The sequence below is a fragment of the Cinclus cinclus genome, chromosome 10, assembly GCF_963662255.1.
Source record: "Cinclus cinclus chromosome 10, bCinCin1.1, whole genome shotgun sequence".
NCBI classification, from domain to species: Eukaryota; Metazoa; Chordata; class Aves; order Passeriformes; family Cinclidae; genus Cinclus; species Cinclus cinclus.
In genome coordinates, this window is record NC_085055.1 from 3,399,285 (window position 1) to 3,423,569 (window position 24,285).

Below are 24,285 nucleotides of genomic sequence, written 5' to 3' on the forward strand. Positions count from 1 at the left end.
AGTCCTTGGTGTGACAGTGTGCTGCCCCAGCCCCTTCTGCTTCCCGAGCTGTCACAGCAGCCAGGTCTGGATGGGGCAAGGGGGACGAGGTGCAAAATAAGAAGTCAGGGAGAACATGCTCAGGCAATCCAGCAAGCAAAGCTAGGGGGAAACATCCTGCATTGTCTCAGACATCACAGCCAGGCTGTGGGGCAGGAGAGGGACAGAGAAGCCAAGGGACATCCTCTCCACAGACATCTCCAGGTGAGCCAAACCCTCCTCCTCTGCTGTGGAGACACCAGCACCAATGAGTTCTGTAGCAAAATTCAAGCTTGTGTTACAGCATGAGGAAAAAAATTATTTTGTCTCAGCCTCAAAGGAGCAAATTTAGCACTGCCTGACACCTCGTTCTGTTTAGAGGTCCAAACCCTTGGGATTGTGCCTCTGTAAAAAGTGAAGCCCATGATGGTTCAAAATTCATCCCAGTGGAGAAAAGGGAAAAAGAACAGTTGGTTGTAGCCAAGGTTAGTGAATTCTTCATCATAAATTAAATTTATGCAGCATATTAAACTTCAATATTTGAATTTTTTTTAACTGTTCTTTCAGACTGTTCTAAAATGGCATCTAACAAGAGGAACGGGGACAAAGAAGCTGGTTTTAAAATAGAACTGGGCAGATTTAGGGCCAACATTCTACAGTACCTTTTGACTTCTGCAGGAGAAGCCAAATGACTCAGGAGTCTCTTTCCAGTCCTATTTTTTAGCACTAAGGCTGCTGCTTGGCCGTGGCTCTGTTCCTGAACCATGTCCCCTACTGCTCTCTTTCAAAAGCAACATCTGCCCAGATGTGTATGAGGACAAGCAAAGGACTGGAGTGAAAAATGGCCAAGTGCAGCAATGCCCAGGATGATCATGCACAGCTCAGGGAGTTCCCACACCTCCCAGCACAAACGCTTCCCCAGAAGGGGAGTCCTGGGGGAAGATGAGCCAGGCTGGGCATGGCAAAGCAAGATTCTCAGGCAGAACTGCCAGGGCTCCTCCAAAGGCAAGGGATAATCACTGCTGTGCCCAATCCAGTTATTACTACTGCACACCTTACTCCAGCCTGAAGGGGAAATCAAATAAATGTAGCAATCTAAAGCTTAGGTTTGTGGCAAGTTTGACTGGACAACCTTCTTTTCCTTCCCCACCCAACTGAGAGAGGCAGAGCCTCTGTGAAATGAAGAGATAACACCTGCAGAACAAAGAAGGCTTCCCTGGACATGCAGTGTGAGATCTGAAAAGCACATTAAGAAGAAGCACTTTGGTGGTAATCTAGATAAAATCTTTAGAAAAGATAATGTTTAATCCAGACTGGCACTATCTGCTCCTGCAGGCTGGAGACAAGGAAGGTCTGACACCAGGACACCGTGAGATTTCATACTCACCACTTCCTGTCAGCCCAAGATAAACCTTGCTCTGAGCTGGGCACCTGGCACATCTCACAGACTTGGACACAAATCTGTGATCAGTATTAAAGCTTCCAGCCAGAAACAAGCCAGCCTAAGTTTTTCTTCACTTCTTTACAGGCTGAGGAAAATCAAAACAAGTGATTAAGACGGTTCTTTGCTTCATTAACAAATATACAAAGTTTTATTTTGTTTATTAGATTGGTTTTCTGTATGTTAACATTATCATAGCAGTTATAACCCACATTCACAGCAGAAATTTTCTAAGAGCATTTTGCAACACTAACTGCTGTATCAGAAATCCTTAAGAGAAACTTATCTTTTAGCTACTCAGGTAACTTGAATAATAAAGTGCAAAACCACAATAAAATTTGACAGACATATGTCCCAGCTCATATTCAGTGAAAAATAAAGGTTTATAAGACCACTAGATATGAATTCACTGCACACAACAGAAGAGTGTGACCTGAAGACACCAGTTTTCAAGTTTTCCCATTACCAGACATTGATTACAATGAATAATTTTCCATTACTTTTAAGGGTAACATATAGAAATCACAATGAGGTTATAAATAAAACAAAACACATTGGCCAGACAACCTGAAGCTTAGCCCTGTATTTGGTACCTTTTACCCAATAAAGGTTTTGGGAAGAACTGGTGAACAGGAACAGCTCATTTCTTGATTGAAATAGCCTCTGATTTGACAAGGAATCAACTGGCAGGACATAACACAGCAGTTTGCTTGGGACACAAGTCATAAATGGATTTTCTATATGTAATTTTTACCACCCATACACATAAACATGGTGTCAATTCAACTAATGATTGCCAGCACTAATGACTGTCCTGCTCAACCCAAAAAAACAGAGAAATCTCAGAATATTATGGGAATCAGGCCAAGTTCATCAAACATAACCCAATCTTCTGTGTTTCTCTCTCCCTACAGCCACTGCTGCAGCCTCTCCAGTACCAAACACTCTCTCCAAGGCAGATGAAGTTATCACAAACTCCAGGGGCCTTTCCCTTCCTTCTCCCTGACTCATGGATCTTCATGCAGCCCTTTGGAGCTATGACTTAAGTGAGCATCATCCACAAGGAGACTACTCAACACTTCCACTCACAGAATGCAAAGATGCAAATTAAATATTACTCTAATTTCACCAGCTCTAACATTGCTGTTCTTCTACCACTTGCCAAAAAGAATGACAGTTCAGCAGGTCAAGCTTTAAGAAACAGCAGAAAGTTTGAACTATAAATTGATTCAGCATCCCTTTAGTAGGCTTACTTTGCTAAGGACACAAGACACCACTGGCAGAACAGAAGCTTTAAGGACCACATCCTGCTTACAGCTCTATGTGTAACCAAAAATTGCACAACATACATTCCCAAAGAACTCATTTGTACACAATACTCTCCTTCACATTGCTCTATTTCACTACAGTCAGTGCTCTCATCGAGGAAACAATTCCATGCACAAATAGACAGCAGAACATCCAGTGCTATTTGGGAGGCTGCAGTTTGCATTTTCCCCCCTTTGGATCCTTTCAGATCAGCAAATGCAAGGACCCAGCTGTTGTACCTGGGATAAGGCACTTGCCCCAGATGAGCAGTACAGCACCAGGCCAGTGTGCCAGACAGTCTGGAGGGACCTTTCCTTCACCATTTAGAACAAGGAATAGCTCTGTAGCAATTGTGATCTTTCAGCCTGGTGTGCTCCTCCTGCAACAGCTTGTGCAGCTCCAGAAACTGCTTCACATTCTTCCCTAAACTTCCTAGCAATGGCCACAGATTTTGCAAACTTCCAGAGGTTTATTCTATTTCCAAATCAGCTCGAGGTGCACTTTCAAGGGATTCGTCAGAACTTGTGAAACACCACCAGGAAATCACAAAGAGAAAATTTCCACCTGTCCAGCAGCAGCTCTTAACCACCTACACAGCCAAGGTTTGTCAGTCGAGGTCTCATGTGATTTCAATTCCCTGAAAAAACAAAGTTTGCCTTATGGCATGCATAGTATAGATATCACTAGTGCTACCTGGAGGAGTTCTAGCTCCAATCCTCCTCCCTCCCAAAGGGGACTAATTCAAACCCACTGATTTGAATAGTTTAAATGCAATCTTTGCTGCATATATTTCAAATAATCCTGTGCTCCAAACCTTGGAATAGACTAGGAGAAAAAAAACCCTGTTAACTCACCACTAACAGAAGACTAAGAAAGAAATGAGATCTAGTTTCTATCAAAAACAAAAGCACATCTCACTTCTGGGTTTATTTATTACTTTCTGTAAGAGATTTTAATATAATTGTTCTGATATTCTGGTCTAGGTAAGGGCCAAAATCTCAGTTTTAAGGAAAACCCCTCATTTTACACTGATTTGAACTCCCGGTAGCTTTAAGCACCCAAATAATTTTAATGTTTTCTTCTACTGAATGAATGTTCTGCAGTTCTAGAAAGATGAGTTATGCACTTTTGTTCACATACAAAAAGACAGTCTAACAGATGTAAACTATTTATTGAATATTTGCCACCAATATTGTTAAATACATAATCTTGCAGTTTTCCGCTTTCAAGTTAAAATGTCAGAAACAGAACACCAAATATTTACAATTCTTGTAAGGAATGTTACATAATGACACATTAAGGCGTAAATTCTTTTGGCTTATAATTCTGAAAAGAATGATAATAGCAAAAAGTGATGCAAAATCTTTCCTGTGAGATTATGATTAAGCTACAATGTTTTACAAAAATATGGTGTAAGATGGCAATAATCCCATTCAAAATCCTGCATTAGGCCCCTTGAGGGGGGGCTGATAATTTATACAGTCAAAACTTTAAAATTTACATATAAAGGTACCCTATCCACCATTGAAAAGTACAACTCTCAACATATACAGTTTTCAGGCCACAGTTTTGAAGGTCTGGAGTATCAAGTTGGTTTGATGAATTAGTCGGTTGGCACTTACGAACACATTTATTGCCCTGTGGAAAGAGAAGAATATTGCTTCAGACACTTCTAGAAACACAGCATTGGAGAAAGCCAGCATTATTGGCATCTAGGCTTTGAGAATTGGAAGCCCAGGGATGTTCCACCCTGTGCTGACCTGCTGGCAGCCAGCCAGCTTCATTTGCATAGCTAATCCCAGAAAGGCTGTGTTGATTTGGCAGGAATTTAAAAAGAATTTGGCTCTCTATCATCACTGACATCTCAATCCTGTCGTTCTGGGATTCACATAACCAAGAGAAAAGCGTGGAGCAGATGACTGGGGCTTGGAACCAGACGATCTTTAAGGTCACAGCCATTTTCTGACTCTGGGATTGTTAAACACCTTTCCAAAGCTGAGTTCTTCGCCCCCCCCAGGAATTCCAGAATTGGCAACTCTTCCCTCAAGGAATACTAAACGTGCACACACGTGCCAGCAACACACTATTTTAGTTACCTTTCTGCCGTGCAAGGTGTGGGGTCATGGAATTTTTCAGCTCAGTAATGACATCTGACCATGGCTCGTGTTTAGTGCTGTTGCTCCCCGGGGGGAGCAGGGATCTCACTCAGTGTGCAGCTCAGACTGAAATCTCTCCTGACTACCCAAGGATAGGAAATACAGGCCTTACGGAATTTCTTACACTACTGTAAATAATTAACACACTTTAAATTTAAGCTCACGACACACGGTATTTCTGCCCAGGAATCAAAGCTACCAAATTTAGCCCCAGTTTCAGGAAAAGGAGAGTAAAAACAAGAATGCTTTGATGGGAGCAGGATTGTACTCCCAGCTGGTTTCAAGACTTTTTTTCTCCTTTAGTAATGCATCATTTCCTGGGTGCTCTCAGCCTCTGCCAAGCTCAACAAGAGCTGACATCAAAGTTGGCTCCATCTTTAACACAGAACGCTTCGGCACTGTCAGAATCTGAGGGGGATCCACTCATCCACCAAAAGAATCACTACAGTGAATTACACAGGAATAGTGACTTCAAAACCCAAGGTGAAGACCTGGAAAAAGCCTCAGCTTGAAGGCTAAAATGTTCAGCTAGAAAAAAATTCAGCTGAATCATTCCAGATACTGCAGAGCACTGTGAGGGTCTATAAAGAAAGGCCAATAAAAATGTAAATCAAAGAGAAGCTTGCACAGATGTTTTGTATTTGTAAATGACATTTCAAATAGGTACATTATTTTTCCTCAATAAAAAAAATCCATAATTTCTTTGCCCTTGTATATGCACTGAGAAAATCCACGCAGGACCAGGAAATTTAATTTCTCATATTCAAATTCAAAACTAACACCGCACATGGGTGTTACATGGTGGTGCATTTAACAAGTTTCCTTTGCCTCAAAGGCATTACAAAAGGAACAGCATTTTAAAGCAGCCATGGTAATGAGAGGACATAGGTAAGGAAATAATCAGGTGACTCCTAAAAACGGCACCTTACACCCCAAAGCTTGGCCTATTTTCCTGTTAGTCAACAAAGCCTTTCATTATCTAAATTGCCAAAACAGGACAAAACCAACAGGACAAAAGCATACTTACTTTCCATCTTTAAAATAGGTTTTCAGAGTATCACTGAAACTTTTGGAGTATTTTACAAACTCTTTCTTTTGGTGCTCAAGTGCCTACAAAAACAAAAACACCAGGAGCAGAGTCTTAGTTCACATATTTCTGGGTACAGTGAGAACCTTGAGGTTAAACTGATCAGAAAATTAATTAATGTTACATTGGAAGTAAAAAATTTTTGTGGTTTTTTTTCTTTAAAAGAAACAAAGATAAATTATTTTTTTTCTCTAAAACTACTGAGACTCATAATTTTGTAGTTGAAGCATGGTGTCATTGACCAGCTAAGCTCTCCTATTCATCCTTTGATCCAAAGGATGCCTCCTCCTCTGCTATCAGAAATATTGGATGAAGAGCTGGTGCACGTACCCGCCGGTTCTGGTACTGGTATTTCTTGAAGACATTATTTACTGTGTCAAGAAGCTCCTTTATTGCACTTGCAATGTCCCTGTTGGGCAAGAAAAAGAGAATTTCAACATCCTCAGGAGATCCCATGAAATGCTGGAATTTAATCCCTTTCTAGCAGGCAAGTATTTCTCAGGGCAGTCTCTACAGAGGAAGTGTCAGACATGATGTAGGAGACCAAATGCAGAGCAGCATCCTGGGGATTCAGCCTTGGAACCAGCAAGTCTGGTCAAGTAACATCCTCATCATTTCTGAGTGGGATCAGGCTCTCTTGCAATGGGAACAATGCTGCTGCATCTACAGAATTTCAACAATCAGGCCTAAATACAAGGAGTTTGACCTCTCCATTTGCAGCAAAATCCATCATGTTGTACTTACTTGATTGTCTGAAGAAACCTCACTCTGTCATTGATCTCATCTGGAATCTTACTAAGAATCTGTTTAAGTGCTCGTGCCTTTTCATTAAGATCTTGGAATTCAGGTTCAGGTCTTTCAATCATATACTCTGGCAAAAAGAACATATTCAAACCCATCATTAGATTGTCCTCAAGTCTGTAGTGACAGCTAAAAACACGACACAAAATGCACCAGGATTGCCAGGGTGAATTTGAAGGTGAACAGCACAGCAACAGCCATGGGCAGAGAATTGCAGGGAATAACCCCTGTGTGAATCAGGACAGTGCAACAATCACCTGTATTATTGCATGGCAGAAAATGAGCCCATCTTACTTTATTTGAGACATTAAAGTCATCAAATTCAGTATTAAAATAACTTAAAGCCTGCAGTATATTCTCCTTCTGTGACAGTGTAACTGCTGCTTTTAATGTGAAGCAGGGAAAAAAAAAAAAAAAAAGAGGATGTTATACTCCATATTTGCCTTTTCCTGGTTGTTAGCACTGCAAAAGGTGAACTATGCACCCATAAAAACACAGTTCTAAACATTCATTTTCTTTCTTTCCTTTTCTTATTAGTCAAGCATGCTTTCAGGGAGATTTAATTTCGCCAACAGTGGTATACAAAAATACAAATTTTCTTCTACCATACTGTCCGTCCACTAAGAAACAAATACTCTCTTCTGAAAAGAAGAAGAAATAGAGAACTGTGTGCTCCTAGTTAACAGTGTAACTAGAAATGCAGTTATTCAACACAGGATTTCTTACCTTCTACATCATCAGCTGCCATACGCAGAAGAGACTCTGTGAAATTCACATCCACACTTTTTTTCTCCAGAATTTTCATGATGATGTCCTGTGTAAGACCTGGATTTTCTTTTTCAGCCTGTATAGCAGAGAAATTTATATTCTTAAATATGCAAGACCTGGACAAGCACAAAAATTTTCATGTCAATTGCTTCAGATACTGCAGGAGTTTGCTAGGAACTTTGAAAGTCTGATGGCTTTAGACCGGTAGATTACATTAAAAACATTTTTCCACTACAAAATCCATTTTTCTTGGACTACATCACTGATTTTGTATAAGTAACTTTTCCAATAAGCCCTTGCATTCATTTTAATTTGAGTAAGAAAGGTTTCAATAAATGTCTCTATCCTGTTATATTTTCATAAACACCAAGCTTTGAGACAAAGATATTGTATCCCCTGGAATTTAATTCACTCCAACACAGGTGCTGCTCCCCCACCTTCCCCATGACATTAATAAATGTGCCTCTCATGAATCATATCATATGCTCAGACATTGTCTGGGAATTGCTCTTTCAGAACAAACCCAGCTTTTGATTGATGACATATCTAAGTACAGAGCTGGATTAACGCTGGAGCTGTTCATATCACCTGTGCTGCTACCAAAAAAACTGCTCAGTGTGGAAGAAAAATGGGCCTGGCTGGGTTTTTTAGCTGGCACTACCATTTTTACCAGCACCTCAGTTTAACATTATTTGCATCAAGCTCAGCTCCTTACCACCAGTTGTGAAAACACACAAAACCAAGCCACACTTGTAGGAGCTCAGTTTGAGGCTTCAGACTATCAAGGTACGTTTAGAATTAAGTGCAGGAGCAGGGAAGTTTTCCAGAGTTGCACAGCTCAGAGTTGTCATGCCTGCCATTATTTTGTTTCAATATTTCAAAAGATCACCACTTCAATAAAGCAGTGTAAAGGAATATCTGTATTCTCACTCTTTAGGAATACACTGGGAAATTCAGAAGAATCTTTTTTTCTATTTACTGCTGGCTTTCTACACAAACCTTGAACTTCATCCACAAAAAAATCCCATTACCACTCACTTTGTAAACTAATTCCAAAGTCTGCTACGTGCCAATTGCTCACGAGCACCTGCTCTACAAATCTTGTGGATTTTAGATTAAGTTTATTATTTATTCACCAACTGCTCCCTCACTGAAGCTTTTGTTCTATATGGACAAGAGAAGAGTCTGTTTAAAATTGTTAATTCGGATTTCTACTCATGACATCTGCAGACATCCCAAACTTCCAGTTCATGCAACTGTCCACTTTATTTTTAGACTACTGGATCAAGGATGAAGTCTTAGATAAAAAGACAAGGAAACAAGAGAGCTGACCTTTTCGTTTCATCACACACAGCTTACTTTTGAAACAACCATTTTTCAGTGCAAGTTACTTCTCACCTTAATAAAAGCTGCTCTCAGCGTTTGAGCTGCAGACAGATTTACTCTTTCTAGCTGCAACAGAAGTTTAGAATTAATGATTAGCATTCTGTTGTTATCAGAGCAAAACAAGTCAAGTAATCACACTTTGCCCTATAAAGCAGAATGGAAAGGGAGATTGACAGAAGCTTTCAAATTGCTGGTCTCACTTCAGAGATACTATAAATTTAATCCCAAAAGAAAGAGATCCACCCCCTACAAATGAAAACAAAAATCACTGTATGTTTTTTGCAGCAAAAGCCCGACAGAAGATTTTGAGAAAATCTTGGCAATCTCTGACACTCAGAGAAAACCAAATATCCTATTAAATTACAACCATTATCTGTAAAATGAAAATGCATCAAGCTGTTCACAGGTTCGACTGTGCTGTTTCCTGCCAGAGAATACCAGAGCTGACATTTTTGTGAAAATCCTCTGTTAAAGGTAAGAGAAAAGCTCAGGACCAAGACACCCAGCAACCTTTGATGAGCATGAAACTATTCACAGCAAGAAGGGTGAAACATTGCAGAGAGAGAAGATGTGTTAGACAAAGCTTTCACAAGATGTTACTGCGGCCACATTTCTCAAAATCAAGGGGATTATTCCATTCCAAGCTAAACTGGAGCTCACCTCATTAAAGACAGGGTACATAACAGCATAGAGAGGCATGGAAACCATAGAAGTGGTCTCTGCTTCATTCTTCATCTCTTCCATTGTCATCCTCATTCAAAGAGCCACTTCTCAAGGAAAACACTATAGAAGCAAAAAACTCCTCATTCACTGAAATGTCTCTTCTTTTTCCTCGTTGTGCAAGAATACTTGAAGAACTTGGAAAATCTATTGTCCTTAGGGTATGTGAGAAAAGAGAAAGCAAACACACAATTACAAATGCTTGTGAGGGACAGGTTCTAAAAATGACATGGCACAGATCAACCTGAGTTTCACTGCCTAGAAACCAGGGATTTCTTATTACATGAGTCAAGTAAGCATGAAATGATCACTTGGTGTAACTTCAAAACCTTGGCTGAAATCTATTAAGTGAATATTTTAAAGCAAAGGTGCTACCACATGTGTTTTTCCCTTCGAGTTATTATGGAACCAATTCTCCTGAAAGCAGGGATTTTATGTGATATTTACAAAAACCTCGCCACTACTCATAGGCAGCAGAATAAGGTTCCTGACAACTCCCATACAGAAAAAGCTTGGGAAGCACTACATGCTGCAACCCCAAACCTCATCCAGATGCACTGTGACTATTAAAAGTACCTCTAAATACTCCAGATTTTTGTACATGCATCAGGCTGTGATTCTGCTGGAGATCAGTGCCTACTTTCCACCCATCTGAATGTGAACACTACATCTTTGGTTTTATATAAGCTGAAGTCATGTTTCCACTCAGGGTGTGTCACCAGCTACGTTAACTCAATGGAAAATTATTGTTCCAGTAACTGAACCTCTATTTTGGAAGTTCTCCACCCAGCCCAGCTCATCACACCCAACATGGAAGGATCACTGCTCAGCCCCTGAAATTACATGCAAAAGAAAAAAAGGCCACCTTACAGCTGATAAAAACCCTTTGTTCCAGCCTGCTGGATTTTTTATTCATCAGATTCTTTTAAAATATTTTACATTACATAATTGAGTTTAAAGTCCTGAAGTCCAAGTCAGAAATAAAGAGAAAAAGAAAGATATTAAGGGTTTTAATTTTTAGATTTGCTTGGAGTATTTAATGCACTAGAGGAGGGAATTTTTCCTCGTAGCAAGCTCCAGACACCAGGCATTTGCATGTCTCTGTAATTTAGTGACATTTTAGTAAGAAGTGAAAAGAGTGAAATGATAAGAAACAGCAGAAACTACCCCAGCAATCAATATCACTTCCTGAGAGTATGAACAGGTTAAAAACATGCCAGGACATTTCTTCAAGCCATATTCTTCATTATGCTCTGAACTGCCTAAAGATCTTCAGGCTGCTTAAATAGGAGAACAGGTATTTTTTGTCCAAGAGCAGATATATAATTGTTTAACTATAATTATACAAGTGAAATTTGTTACTGATTACAGTCAGCACCGGATGACTACAAATATTGTATCTCATCTGAGCTTGTGAACAGTAGAAGCTGAAGAAAAATGAAACATGACTACAGTAAAAACTTTATACAGTAAAATACTTTCTAACATGGACTGCTTATTGCAAAACCTCACTGTGCTTCTCCTGCTGCTCCAACCTCAAAGTCCTACAGAGGAGCTGATCCTCCAGCCCCAGAAAAGGATTCCTTCAGGAATCCTTCCAGATTCAGAATCAGACTTCAGGAAGGGGTCCGGATGGATGAAATCCATGCACACAGATGGAACTAAATAATCAGGGGTCTCACAACTTCATCACCCACCCCTGGTATTTTACAGCTGTCAAAAACAGGGAAGACTACAAGTGAATATTCATCATTCCTCAGAAAATTGAGTGTTTTCCCAAGAACTTGTTTCAGTTACATAAATTCATGCAAGGTCTGCTCACAGGGGGGAGGGAACTTGTCTGAACAAGTTTTCACTCCCTTCTGCAGGTACAAGCTGTCCCATTTATTACCCATGTGTACTCCCTGCAGGATGGAGATCTGCTTGTTTTGCTGTTTAATTCCTCCTTTCTGGAAGTTCAGTAAACATCCACTCACACATCTGACAAGCACCACCCGCATTCAGAGATTAATTTATAGCAAGTTTTTATCTGTATTCTCAGAGTAAATTTTTTAAATTTTAAATCAGGTCACTGAACATTGTTCTATTCTACCCAAAAGATTTTTATCACAGGAAGAAGGGCAAAAAAGGACAAAATTGCCATTAGATATAATTACTTTGTTTTTATGGGTTAGCAGTATCCACACACACACAAAAGGAAATACTAAGTGAAATGATGGATTTTTATGATGATGAAAACCCATTACACCGTGAGCTACCATGAGGAACTCATTTTCTCCTGAAGAACCATAAGCTACTGTTACTAATCCATGGTACAGTTAAACCCTTCACATAAAAACAATTATACATTATCTATTACCCCTCTGCCAGACACTGACACTCCTGAAAAAAAAACACAACACTTGGATTTATATTAACACAACGGACATCAATTTTGCAACTGAGAGGCGGGTTTATATATATACATATATATATATATAAAAACATGCACACAAGAAATATTTAAAACCATCAAATTCTTTTGTTGCCAAGGTATGGAAAGAAATATATTCAATTTATCACACTGCTTGTTCACTATTTCAGAAATCTTCCTGTTTTCCAGAAGATACACTAGGAAACATCACAGTGTCATGAAGTACCTGACTGCTAAAATTCTTGAACTATTTATCTTTACAGTTAGGAATCAACTTCAAATCTTTCGGATGTAACTTATTCAACTTCAGTCTTTGCTAGTGTTAAACAGAAAGAATAATTATCTTCAAAAAACTCTGTGTTCATTGTGTTAGTGAAAGTCAGCATGTCATAGCTGCATTAAACCACATCCAAATATCCTTGAAGAAGGTCTCAATCCTGATTAGGGACCAAATCCTCATGAAAACCAAAGCTTCTCTTCTATTTAGATCAACTATCAGCAAGTCCACTAACCTTCAAAAGAGCCTGACTCAAGCCCAAGTTTAATGCACATTATCACGCAGCAAGGAGGAGCTTTCAGCATTTCCTTTAGGATGTGATCAAAAGCAGCTCTGCACAGCTGCCAGACTTCATGACAGTGTCTTGCAACAGCTTAACTTCAGTTCCTCCAATCTCAAAAGAGCCTTTTCTTTGGGAGGAGTTTACCCTAGTTTCATCTGTCATCTGTTTTTTTTTTTTTTTCACATTGTCAAAAAAGGTGGAATAAGATTCCATGAGAAGGTGATTTATTAGGACAGCACGGTGGAGTGGTAGAGTTGAGAAAATCCTGGAAAAGTGTAAGATGTGTAAAAGTTGTTAATTGGTCTGAGGGGGCAGACAAGGAGAAGACAGCAGGACACTGCCAAATACTGAACTGAGTGCCAGCCTGATCTTCCTTTTTGTTACAGTGACTCCACAGATCCAAATCCATGAATATATGGTAAATATGGGTGCAATGAGAATCCTGGGAGAGAACGTCCAGAATGATACAGGGAACTTAAAGAGATTCTAGATTTGTCCACTGTGCTAAAATACCAGTTAATACAACCCCGACTACTCAGTCCTGACCCATCAAACACATCAGGCTGGATTCCAAGAGATGCACTGACATGGAACACCTGCTTTCACTGTCAGGATAAACCTTACATCCCAACCTTTAAGTGTCAGCACTAAAATATGATCCCAGCCAGTCAGCAAACACGGAGGGAGCTGGTATATTTTAGATGAGGAATAGATTTGGAAAGGTTCTTTGACAGACCTAGCTCCCCACAGCCACCCAATGACATTTTAAATTATTCAACTGAACTTTAGCAGAAAAAAAAACCCCAAAACCCAACCCCTGCCAAAAAGGGTGAAGAGCACAAACCATCACACTTCCTAAATGTACAACCACCATTGTCCATGTCTAAGGTGACAATTTGCTTTCTCTAATGTGTGCCATTTACTGACAGACTTTTGGACACTTCAATCAAGCTGAACAGCAGAGCTGCTTAATAAGAACACAACCCTGTAACTACAGCAGGCAGATCTTCCCCAAATCCACCCCTGCTCCTAGGCCAGGCTGAAGATGAGTGAGGTTTCCAGCAAAGATAGGTGTTTGTGTAACACAGTCTTCTGAAGCAGTGCTTAAAGCAAAGAGAGCAGACTCTCATGATCTCAACTTTCCAGGTTTTAAACCAACAGAAACATTTGGTATCAATTGGCAGGGTTTCAGCTCTGTCATCAGCAGATCTACCTCTGCACTTGATGCTGCCTCTATTCCCTTCTCCAGGCCCCATCTAGCCTAGATCTGCTAAGTGCTTAGACATTAATATTCTTTTTTAGAAAAGTACTACAGAGGAACAGGGCCCAAGGCAGTGATTACAAATATTATTATTTCAATGGTTGGCTTCTAGCAAAAATCACAGCCCCAATCCTGCTAGAAAAGATTACGTTACTGCCAAGAGGTTCTGCTCCACTTTTTGCAGCGAGACTTCAAGAGGTTTCACCTTTAACCTGATCTGTGATCCCTGAGTTATCAGAAAAACTCATTCAAGTCCAGGAAGAAAGAGTGGGGGAAGGGAAATAACAGCATAAATTCCATCTGAATTCAGAGGCAGAGCTTGAATCAAAATGTAAGCCCAATGTGCATGGGAGGAGGGAATGTAGGTAATTTACTATTGCTGCTGTAAAGTTTATGGAAGTAAAAAAAATTGCAGAACATGCTCTTTTAACTATATACACACCCCACACCTCTCCAGGTAACTTTGTTTCTGTCATTAATGATTATTTTAATTAAAACAAAAACAAAAAAAGAACCCTATCCCACACATTTTTTTTGTCAGATGCTACTTTACCTGCCCCTGTACTTTAATTATCAATTGCTATTATTTCCCATTGTATCTGCAACTCAGATTATTTGATGCAAAGCTTCGTGTTTCAGATACAGAGTTACTTTCCTTCTTTTTAAAACTGAGTCTGGGTGGATTCACTGGGATTAGCATACAGATCAAGTATTAGGATAACAATCTGTATTTTAAAATTAGCAACAATAAAAAGATACTTAAAAGGCAGCCTTCTGAACTGATTCCATATCCTACTGATTTTTACACCAAATAGTTTCACTTAAGAGTTAATAAAAGAAATGTCACCAGCAAATAGCACTGAAGTTTTGAAAGTGTCTTCAAATGCCTCTCACTAGAACAGAAATAGTTTTCAAACATCTCCACACATGTGTAGCAGTCACCTGCAGTGAAATTCACTCTGGCAAAGCAGAGCTGCTCACGCATTTGATTACTGTAAGAGCAGTTCTATGACTAATTCAGAAATGACACAGACCTGTGATAAATCCAAGATGATTATTTTTAGAACTGCATCAACTTAAAAAATAAAAAGCCTAGCCTGATGTCAGGCTTATAATTAATCCGTGTTCTTTTGCTGGACTCGAAAATGGAAGTGATTTAATCTGTCCTAATACACCAGTCTGTGTCTCACATGAGATCCTAAAGCCTGTACTCCAGTTCCACCAGTCAGCAACACCAAAACTGTTACACAGCAGAACTGAAACAGGTCATGAATGTCGGAATAAATAACCACAACAACATATCCCCGCTTCTCGTTCACCTCTTCAGGAATGTGAAAGTGAAGCCATTATTTTATCAAAACGGGTATGACACAGCTCCAAAGGGACAAAAATACATTCCAGCATGTAAACAAATACCAGAGGAGAATTAGTTCCTCTGATAACAGGAACAGCAGCCACCCAGTATGTGCGAGCTACAGGAAAAACACCAACCCAACTCACCAGTTCAGTGAGCAACTTAATGGGACACCCCAGCCCTGAACACTGCCCTGACTGCTCAGTCCCGAAGGGGGCACAGCAGCCCGGGGGACCCTGCGGAGAAGGAATCACAGAATCAATCGTGCTGGAAAACACCTCCAAATCAACGAGGCCGACCTTTCAACAACCACCACCTTGCCAACCAGACCACGGCCACGTCCAGCCTCTCCTTAAACACCTTCAGCAACGGTGTCTCCACCACCTCCCAGGGCAGCCCATTCCGATGTCTAATCACCCCTCCTGTGAATAATTTCTCCCAAATGTTCAACTACACCTCCCCTGGCGCAGGAACGGGGAAAGAGCCCAGGCGCCCTTTCCTCCCTGCCCGCCGCAGCCACCTGACAGCGTTCCGCTCCGAGAGGACGAGCTAAAAATAATACACACAAAAATAAAACACATCCGGGCCTGCGCCTGCCGGGCCCGGGCCGAGCGAACCAGCACCAGGCCGGGAACCCCCGAGCGGGGCCAGGCCCCAGCCCTCGCGGCCGCGGGAAGGGCGGGGAGAAGGACAAGCCCTCGGCGGTGCCTCGGGGCCGGAGCAAAGAGGTCACCGCCCGGCCGGGAGGGGAAGGGACACCCCGCACACCTTCTCCGCAAGGCCAGGCCGCCCTCAGCCGCTTCCTCAGCCCGGCCGCGGTGCCGGGGGCGGCTCGACCGCCCTTCTCGTAGCCTGGAGGGCGCGGCGGGCCCCGCGTCCAGCCCGCGGAGAGCCGGGCAGGGCAGGGCTCGGCACCTCACCTGCCCCGGCCCGCGGGCCCCCGCTGCTCCCGAGGGGCTTCGCCGCCGCCGCCGCGCCGGAAGCGCCCGCGAGGAGCAGGAGCAGGAGGAGGAGGAGGAGAAGGAGGAAGATCCGCGGCGTTACCACACACCAGGCGTTGTCCGGAACCGCGCGCGGGGCCCTGGGGCTCGTAGTCCGCCCTCCGCGACCACAAGCCCCACAATGCCGAGCGGAGCAGGGGCGGGAGCGCCCGGCGGGGCGGGGACAGTGCCCGGGCGGAGCCGAGCGGGCTCAGAGGAGCCGAGCCCAGCCCAGCCCTGCACGGCAGAGCCGCGGCGGAGCGCGGAGCGGCGGCAGCAGCGCCGGGGCAGCGGGAGTGCGGTGAGTGCGCCCGTCTCTTCGCGGGGTTCTGTGACCAGATAAACCGGGCGGCTCCGGCGTGTTTCTTACGGCGAGCGAAGCTCCGTGCTGGAGTAGCGGCGGTGCGGAGGACCGATGCCCGTGCGGGGGTCGCCGGCGTTCCCTCTGTGCCTGAGGGAGGGAGGGAGGGGAGGACGGGCTGCGGCGGGAGTGGAGGGGATCGGGATCCGAGCTGCTTCTCCGACGCGGGATACCCGGCGGGGAGCGGCAGGGGAGCCCAGAAGCCGCTCCGGTGCTCGCTCGGCTCCCGCGGGCGGCCGGCGGAGGGACGCGCTCTGCCCCCGGCCCCGCGGAGCCGAGGCGCCCTCAGCCCGCGCCCCGGCGGGAGCGCTTCAGCCGGAGTTGTGCTCGGGTGGACGAAGTGTCGCGGTGCCCTGCCCCAGAACCCTCCTGCGGTGTCCTGCGGGTCCCTGCGGCCGTTCCGGCCGTTCCCAGCCCGCAGCTTGGCTTCCAGAGCCGCCGGTGAGGAGCTGCTCCCCGTCCTGGCGGCTTCCTGAGCGCGCCCCGCACCGTCTGTACGCCCCGAGCGCTGGCCATTAAGAGAACTAAAGTTGTGCGTTGTCTGCCGAGGTGATTCTGCTCCTAGCAAGCTTTGAAGTTTAGAATTGCATTGCAGGAGGAGCTCGGTGATTAAAATTTGCTACTGATGTTAAAGCATCAACTAGGTTCTAGATGAGAATTTGCGTTTCTGAAGTGTGGCTGTTAACGCTCGCTCTTTTAAAGCGCTGATCGCTGTCACCTAACGTTAAGGCGGACGAATTCCCCGGTGTGGACACGGGATTGAACAGCTAGAGCATTAAACTTGGCAGGCATTGGTTGTAACTTCTGGCAGTGCTGGTGGAAAGAGTTGGATGCCTGCGGGAACAGAGGGACGATGTGCAGGTGTCCGTGTGTGTTACCCATCCACATCTCCTCCTTAAGGGTGGGCGAGGGCACTGGGTGGCGGAAGAATAAGGAAAAAAGGCACCTGGATTGTTACACATTATTACACGTGTGAATTTTCCCCTTCCCCACGCCACCTTGTTTTGTTTTAATCAGATCGATGGATGATCTCTCAAGTATCAAATGCTCTGCGCATCCTGGTATTAAAGGGCTGCTTGAAACCTGCATTGTGTGTGTGAGTTCTGTGCTGTTAATCACCTTTGAGCTCCGATTCTTCGATTTTCCCCTCATTTTTGACGTGATCTGGTGACTTAGTCTAATGGAAAATTACGCCCTTCTTTGTAGGAGAGAGGTGTTTGCCAAAATGTTGTAGCGTAGATTGAGCTAAATGTGTGTTTAATGGTATTTTATCCTTTGAGTGAAATTAGTATGCTTTAAATAAAGCTGCAGTTGTAGAGCTGCTGCAACTTAAGATAGTTACATCTTCTATCAATTTGTGATACTTTTCCAGATCCTGTCCGGTGTTGGTTGGAATTTTTGGGCTTGGACCAGATTCACACTTTGTTATTTTATACCCATTGTATTTTTTTACAGTTACTCTGGCTTGGTTAAGTGTGATGAGGAATAATTGCCAAGGGAAGGGAGGGAGCAGGAACGGTTGATGGTTTTTCTTTTTAAGGTGTGGGTTGCCTACGGAATCACACAGGGCAGCCGAAGATGTAATACAGTGTGAAGGCTTGTGGCAGTGTAGTTTCCCACTTGAGTTGCAAAATTTAACCTAATGAGGTTGTCTGTCCTGTGTTTTCAGATCTTCTAGTCCAATCTGAGTTGGGATTTTAAAATTTGCTTTGAGTTTGTCTCCTCATCTGCCGCTGTCAGCAATTTGCTCACGTGTAGATGGAAGTTATTCATGAACATGTCTGTCATCTTTCATATTCGAGGGTGAACAGTTCTAGGAATACTGTTGTTGTAAAAACTCTCTTGAAATTTGTTCTCTTGATGTAAATGTTGTATTTAAGTGTAGTAGCTTAGTTCAGTTTATAACCTTGCCTATATCAACATGTAGCAAAGAAGATGGGTTAGTGCTGGCAGAATTCTTCACAGCAAGATCTGAATACTCCCTGCTCTTTAAAGGCTCTTGAAATTTTGAGAAGTAAAACATTTGTTGAAAATTTATTTTCTCATCATCAGTGAAGACACGTTGTTGGCATGCCTGAATACCTTTTAAAATAATTTCTAGCAGTTTGTGTTCTGTGTGGGCAGTACATTATTCTGTCTGTGTAAAGCACAGGATGAATTAATACAGGGTACATCTGCCCTATACTCAGTTTTCAGGCTGTCGTTATCTGAATGAAGCTGTGTGTTCAAAATAATGTTAAAAATTGGTGTGTAAGCATGGTTTTCAAAGTTAATGTTTGGTTTTCTCTATTTAATATACACTTGCATATCTCTGATACGGTATAATGGGCAGATGGTGGGGAAAGATGTCTGTATAGTCAGCTGTAATTAGTGATAAATGTGTCTTTATGAATATGTACATACTTTGTATGTATGAAAAAGCAGAGTAGTTAAACTTGGAAATCCCTTAAAAATTTTTGGTTTTAATTTGTGTCTTCCCAGCATGGTCTTGTGAACTGGATGACTAAACATTAGCAGAACTTAGAGGTGGGGGATATAATGTATTCCTGCAGGAGGAAGGGAAATGCTTTCTGCATCTTGAATTATTCAATTGACAGAAGGATGCATTTTCGATAAACCTCTTTGTGAAATAGTCCTGGACATCAAGCTGTAACTACTTCAAGACAGATGAATCCCATAGTTCAGTAACAAATGTGAAGGTTTTTGTACTTGCTTTCCCTCTGTACTTGGCATTTAAAGCAGTACAAAATTCCAGGGATGTAAGAATGCATTGATCCCATTAAGAATGGGTTTATTTCTGGTGCAAGTATCTCAGTGCCATCACTGCAAAGGTTGTGTTGGAGGAGATCTGAAGCTATAAAGTAATGTAAGAGCAGTTTCTTGCCTGTTTGTGGCTTGGGTAGTTCTCAACAGCATCTCATTTGGTGGCCATAATGAAGTATTTGTGATAAAGAATTGTTCTTATGTGGTGTGATTAAAACATCATCTCTGAGGTCGTGTTCTGGTTTGTTTAATACACTTCAAAGCTAATGATTATGAGAACTGCAGACCGTGGCTAATGGGATAAAAGCTGTGTGAGTTCTCCATGTCCTTTTTGGGCTTTTGGAGTTATTGCGGAGCGGCTGTAGCAGTGAGATGGGAAAAGAGGAAATTTCTTATTCATACAAGCTAATGAGTTAAATGTGTGTATGGCTTTTGGGTTAATGAGATTTGACCTCGTGTGTTGTGAAGGATTTTTTTGGTTTAGTTCAGTGTTTAAATATTATGCTAATTCTTAAGAAATATTTTTGCGGACCTTGAGACTCTTCTTTCAGGAAGAATCAATAATGACAAGTAATTTACTGTCTAGAAGAAGAAAGTCAAAACAATGTGGTTGTATTTAGTTTTATCCAACTAGCTTCCAATTTACAGGCCGGCTGTCGTTGCACTAATTTATGTACTTTGTGTACTTCAGCCCTGAAGTCTTTCATCATTACAGCTAAAGAAATAATTGCTTAATAATGCTCTCTGTTCCTGCTCTGCTGTGTGAGTCTGACAGTTCCAACCTCGTGATGGCTTGATGGGCCTAACGGACAATCTGCTGCTTCTAGAAAGATCTATTCTGTCTGAATCAAAACTGAAGCTGTGTCGTATGTGCAGGGGGATGTCAGCTGTACAAACCAAACACTTGTTAGCCAGCAGTGATCTCCTCAGACCGTGGAAGAGCTGCAGTTCCTGTCGTTGTTCTCTTTCCCTCTATTTTTGTCGCGCAGGTTTCTGCGTGTGCAGTAAGTTTGGGGTGGATTTCCTCATCTCAGAAAAGAGAACTCTCATTTCCTTTTTAACCTTTCTGCACAACACACTAAAGGCTTTGTTTTGCTTTTGCAGTTCTGAGAATTCTGCTCGGATACCACGGAAAGCCATGGCTTTAATTCCCTTTGCAGTAAGACAAAATGCCCAAACGCTGCTCACCAGCTGCAGTTTGCCTCTGGTACTGTTGGAGCAGCAGTGCTATTCCAGCCTTGATTCTCTTGTGGAAGTTTGGAGTGAGCTGGAGGACTTGGACATCTACTTTTCACTGTGGTTTTTTTAACTGCCCTTGGCATGTCAAGGTAGTGTTAAGAGCATGGGTGCTTTGCCAAAGACAGCCTGTCGGAACTGCTCAGCATCACTCAGCCCCTGGAGATTGCCTCCTTCCCTGGCAGAGCAGCACAGTGCCAGGCTTTGGGGACTGGCTCCATGGCTGAGGTGATGCTTGCTGCCCTAGTTTTCCCCATACATCTCAGTTATGTAAGTTGGAGTTGGAAAGGAAGGTCTAAAGATTTAAGACATCATTTTTTAATTGGTACACCAAAACTGCCCTTTTCCAATGCTGCTTTTTTTATTTTTTTTTTCCCCCCCACGTTTAAATTAAAGCAGCTCCTGGAGCATTTAATGACTGTGTACTTCACACAGCAATTGGAGTTCACTGAAGCAACTCATGTTTTCTCTCTCAGATATCTTTTTCTCAAAAGAGGCATTTGCTCCAGTTTCTAAACTATTTAAAGCAATTAATCAAAACCTAAGATGACAGAAGCAGCTTCTGTAATATCAGGTCTTCCACTTGAGATGAGGTTGATGCAAGGGGAAAGTGCCCAAGTCCCCACAAGTGTGTGTAAAGCCTGTAGGTGAACGATGACCTTTTCATCTGCTAAGAAATATGGGAAGTGGGAGGAAGAAGACAGGGGAGCAGAGTTATTTTTACTATAAATATGTCAGTTTATTGACTTGTTAATTTCAGATTTATTCAAAAAAGCAGGAGGAGGAAACACTAATGTCTGCCAAAACCAAAGTAATTAGTGGGAGTTGAAAGATGTCTAATGACACTTACAAGTACTAAAGAGGAATAAACTAGTCTCTTATTAAACTGGATAAGGACTTTTAAAACACTGTAGTAATTCTGTTTTATCTTTAGAACATGTGCAATTGCATATGGTAAATAAAAACCTCTTTAGTAAAGTAACATTATTTATTCACAGTAACATTACAGGCAGAAGGTGGGGTTTTGATTAAAAAAAAAAAAAAAAGAAAAACCAAAGCTGACTCCACACTTCTAAATTAAGGGTTTAGATAACACTTGACAAAGCTGATGGTTGAGTTGAAGATGACAGAAGAGTTTTAGATTAATGCTTAATGTGCCCAACTGGTAATAGTGAAAGTCTGGAAGGGCTCTTTTGCCTTTGCCTCGGGTCATTCCTCTGCCTCTGAACTGGGCCTTCCCTCTTGATCCCCTGGCTGCTCTCTCCACCTCCCTGCATGCCCAGGCTGTCCAAGGGATGTCCCTTGCCATGCTCTGCTTTCCTCTGCTGTGCCCACAGTGCTCTCTGCTCCTGCAGTGTGTGCTCACAAATCTCTGCTGCTTTTAACCCCCAAGGCTCCCGACTTCTGCCAGTGCAGGGGCCCAGAACTGTGTTTGGGGTGCTGTGTAGCTGTAATTATTCCTGTTCTACCTGGTGTCCTGTGCCGTGCGTGCCTGGCTGCAGCTCCCCGGTTCACTGTCACCTGTGTGGCCACTGCAGGACCAGCTCTGCTGCTCTGAGTTGGCTGCAGGACAGTGCCTTGGATTAGTCCTCCCCACATCTCTGAGGCACGGGGGATGTCCTGGTGTCACCAAACCCCACGGGGATTTTGGAGCTGTAGGAGTCCCCACTTGCTCAGAAGCTACTTGGCATCATCTGCAGCTGACAGTTCCCATCTGCTCTTCCTACCGTGCCTCTGTTAAAATACTGAAGAAACCAGGATATTACATGCAGGGGAAGATACCAAGGAAAACAAATACCAGAAAAAAAGCAAGCAGAAATATTTAATTACAGGGGATATGGAGCAGCAGGGCATATAAGATACCCATGGCAGTGAGTAAGAATCAAATTGACTGTAAGTAGATCTATTTTGAGGGGATGATATGCATGAAGCAAAAAATGCCATTAGTAGTTTATCATATAGAAATGTGAGGGAGGAAAATGTGCATGCAGTATTAGAATGCAGTGCACTTGTGGATTTGACAGAACAGATAGCAGGTCCCCATATATGAAGTGACAGCAAAATACCCTTCAGCTTCAAGGGGACAAGCTTTCACTCAGTCACAATGCAAACAAGTTCTTGAAATGATGGAAGCATATTTCCCAAGAAGAAGGGAAGAAAAGCAGCAGGAATTCAAATCTGCCTCTAAGAGTTGTTACAAGGAGCTGGGTCTCATAAGGATCTTTGTTACCTTTAGTGAAAGCCCTATGGAGACAGAGGTATGAAAATACGTTCCCTCTGTTTGTCATCCCAGCATTGTTGGAGACTAATGAAATTGATTTGCACCGTCCTTTCCTAATCCTTATCCATGTAGCTATGCTGTCCTGGAGTTATTTCTTAATTCCTTAGGAAGTGTAGGGCTTTGGAAGAATCCCTGGAAATACTGCTGAAGTGCTGAGAGAGCAATGGCAAAATTAATTTTTTGCTTTCAAAGGCTCTGAGATTATCCCAGGAGCTCAGGGAAGGTAAGACCAATTGATTGGATAGTTTTAAGGGAAGAAAGGAGAAAACTTAATTGTTTTTAGAACTTTTGGTAGTGGACAAGTCACTGAGTCTTTACTTAACCTACACTTGTCCAGTCTAAAATGAAAACGGGCTCTTCCTACTCATAAAAGCTAGGAATGGCTGTGAAACATCTGGGGTTAATTTGTTAAAGGTAAAGGTCTATTTGTCTGTGATTAATGCTGAAAACAGCCTCAGTGTGTATAAACCATGTGAGTGACTGTCTGGCCGTGCCATTCATCAGGCATGGTGATCTTTGCTGCCTCACAGCAGCTTGCTATAGATTTTTAGAGACACTGGATCGTTCCTATTACTTACTTGAAGGATAAATTGCAACATTTATCATGGCATTCCCATTTTTATTTTGTTAATCTTTCAATACCATGATTGAAGAACGCTTTGGAAGCCAATAAGTGCGAATCCCAAATATTGCTGGGCTTGTAAGGGTATTTTGCACCATCCTGATCCAAGTAACAAATAGCAGCAACGGACCTGCACAACACATAAATGTTATGTATTTTTAAACAGGCCATCAGAACACAGAATTAATTTGGAAAATATTTGGAATAATGTCATTCACTCAGAAAATTTCAGTTTTCAGTTGCGCTTCAGTCTAGAAAATACTCGATATCCTTTAGAAACAAGAAATTGTGCCATCACTGAAGCCTTGCAAGGTTGTGCAGAGGCAAGAAGCAGCATATTAATGTGAAATTTCCATCTTTTTCATGCTTAAATGGAGCAGATCTAAAGTCAGTTCATTCAACAAAATGGCAATTTGGATCTATTTTACAGAGCTCACTTGAGGCAATGTGCTCTTGCTAGTTCACTTAAAATGTGGATTCTGAGACTAAGGAAGATTTTTGCATATTTCAATTACCCTTAGTTCTGTTTGCTCACATTTTACCTGGTTGACTAGAAAAAAAAAGTTTTTTTTCTGGGTATCTTTTGGCATATACAAAATCTAGTTAATTAAGACATGCTATACTTTCTCCCCAGAGTCAAAGTATAATGTTCAGCTGGCCGACTTGCATGAATAATCCATCACTGTGAATCATTAATTTAGAAGACAAGCTATGGTAATTGATGTCTTTATGCAAGCTATGGAAATGCTTAGGGAAATTGCTTATTTTT

General features: G+C 42.3%; 2 protein-coding genes across 7 annotated transcripts in view; one reads left to right on the top strand and one right to left on the bottom strand.

Moving 5' to 3' along the window:
- Positions 1 to 3,919: 3,919 nt before the first annotated feature.
- PDCD10 (programmed cell death 10) lies at positions 3,920 to 16,403 on the bottom strand. 6 transcript variants are annotated; one of them, XM_062499640.1, is made up of 8 exons: positions 16,325 to 16,403; positions 9,626 to 9,832; positions 8,978 to 9,031; positions 7,538 to 7,655; positions 6,755 to 6,881; positions 6,341 to 6,419; positions 5,951 to 6,033; positions 3,920 to 4,405 (listed from the first exon to the last, which is right to left on the bottom strand). In XM_062499640.1, exons 2-8 carry the CDS (start codon positions 9,719 to 9,721, stop codon positions 4,324 to 4,326), a joined length of 639 nt encoding a protein of 212 aa, XP_062355624.1. In that variant the 5' UTR covers positions 9,722 to 9,832; positions 16,325 to 16,403; the 3' UTR covers positions 3,920 to 4,323. The 6 variants fall into 6 exon arrangements, with proteins under 6 accessions (XP_062355624.1, XP_062355621.1, XP_062355625.1 ...); XM_062499637.1 differs by having other exon boundaries at positions 9,626 to 9,840; positions 16,325 to 16,402; XM_062499641.1 differs by lacking the exon at positions 16,325 to 16,403 and adding an exon at positions 16,194 to 16,314.
- A 111-nt stretch (positions 16,404 to 16,514) lies between these two features.
- The window catches only part of SERPINI1 (serpin family I member 1), a 48,822-nt gene continuing 41,051 nt past the window's right edge, over positions 16,515 to 24,285 (top strand). The window contains exon 1 of the mRNA XM_062499490.1: positions 16,515 to 16,554. The gene's annotated coding sequence lies outside the window, so the exon portion shown is untranslated. The remainder of the gene's footprint in view (positions 16,555 to 24,285) is intronic.

What these genes read in the sequence shown, in the direction of transcription:
- PDCD10 (XM_062499640.1), bottom strand. Translation starts at nt 9,721, where the DNA reads ATGAGGATGACAATGGAAGAGATGAAGAATGAAGCAGAGACCACTTCT. An exon ending in AGGTTTCTTCAGACAATCAA is followed by an intron (nt 6,420 to 6,754) that starts GTAAGTACAACA and finishes CTTGCCCAACAG; the next exon opens with GGACATTGCAAGTGCAATAA. An exon ending in ACCTATTTTAAAGATGGAAA is followed by an intron (nt 4,406 to 5,950) that starts GTAAGTATGCTT and finishes CTCTTTCCACAG; the next exon opens with GGCAATAAATGTGTTCGTAA.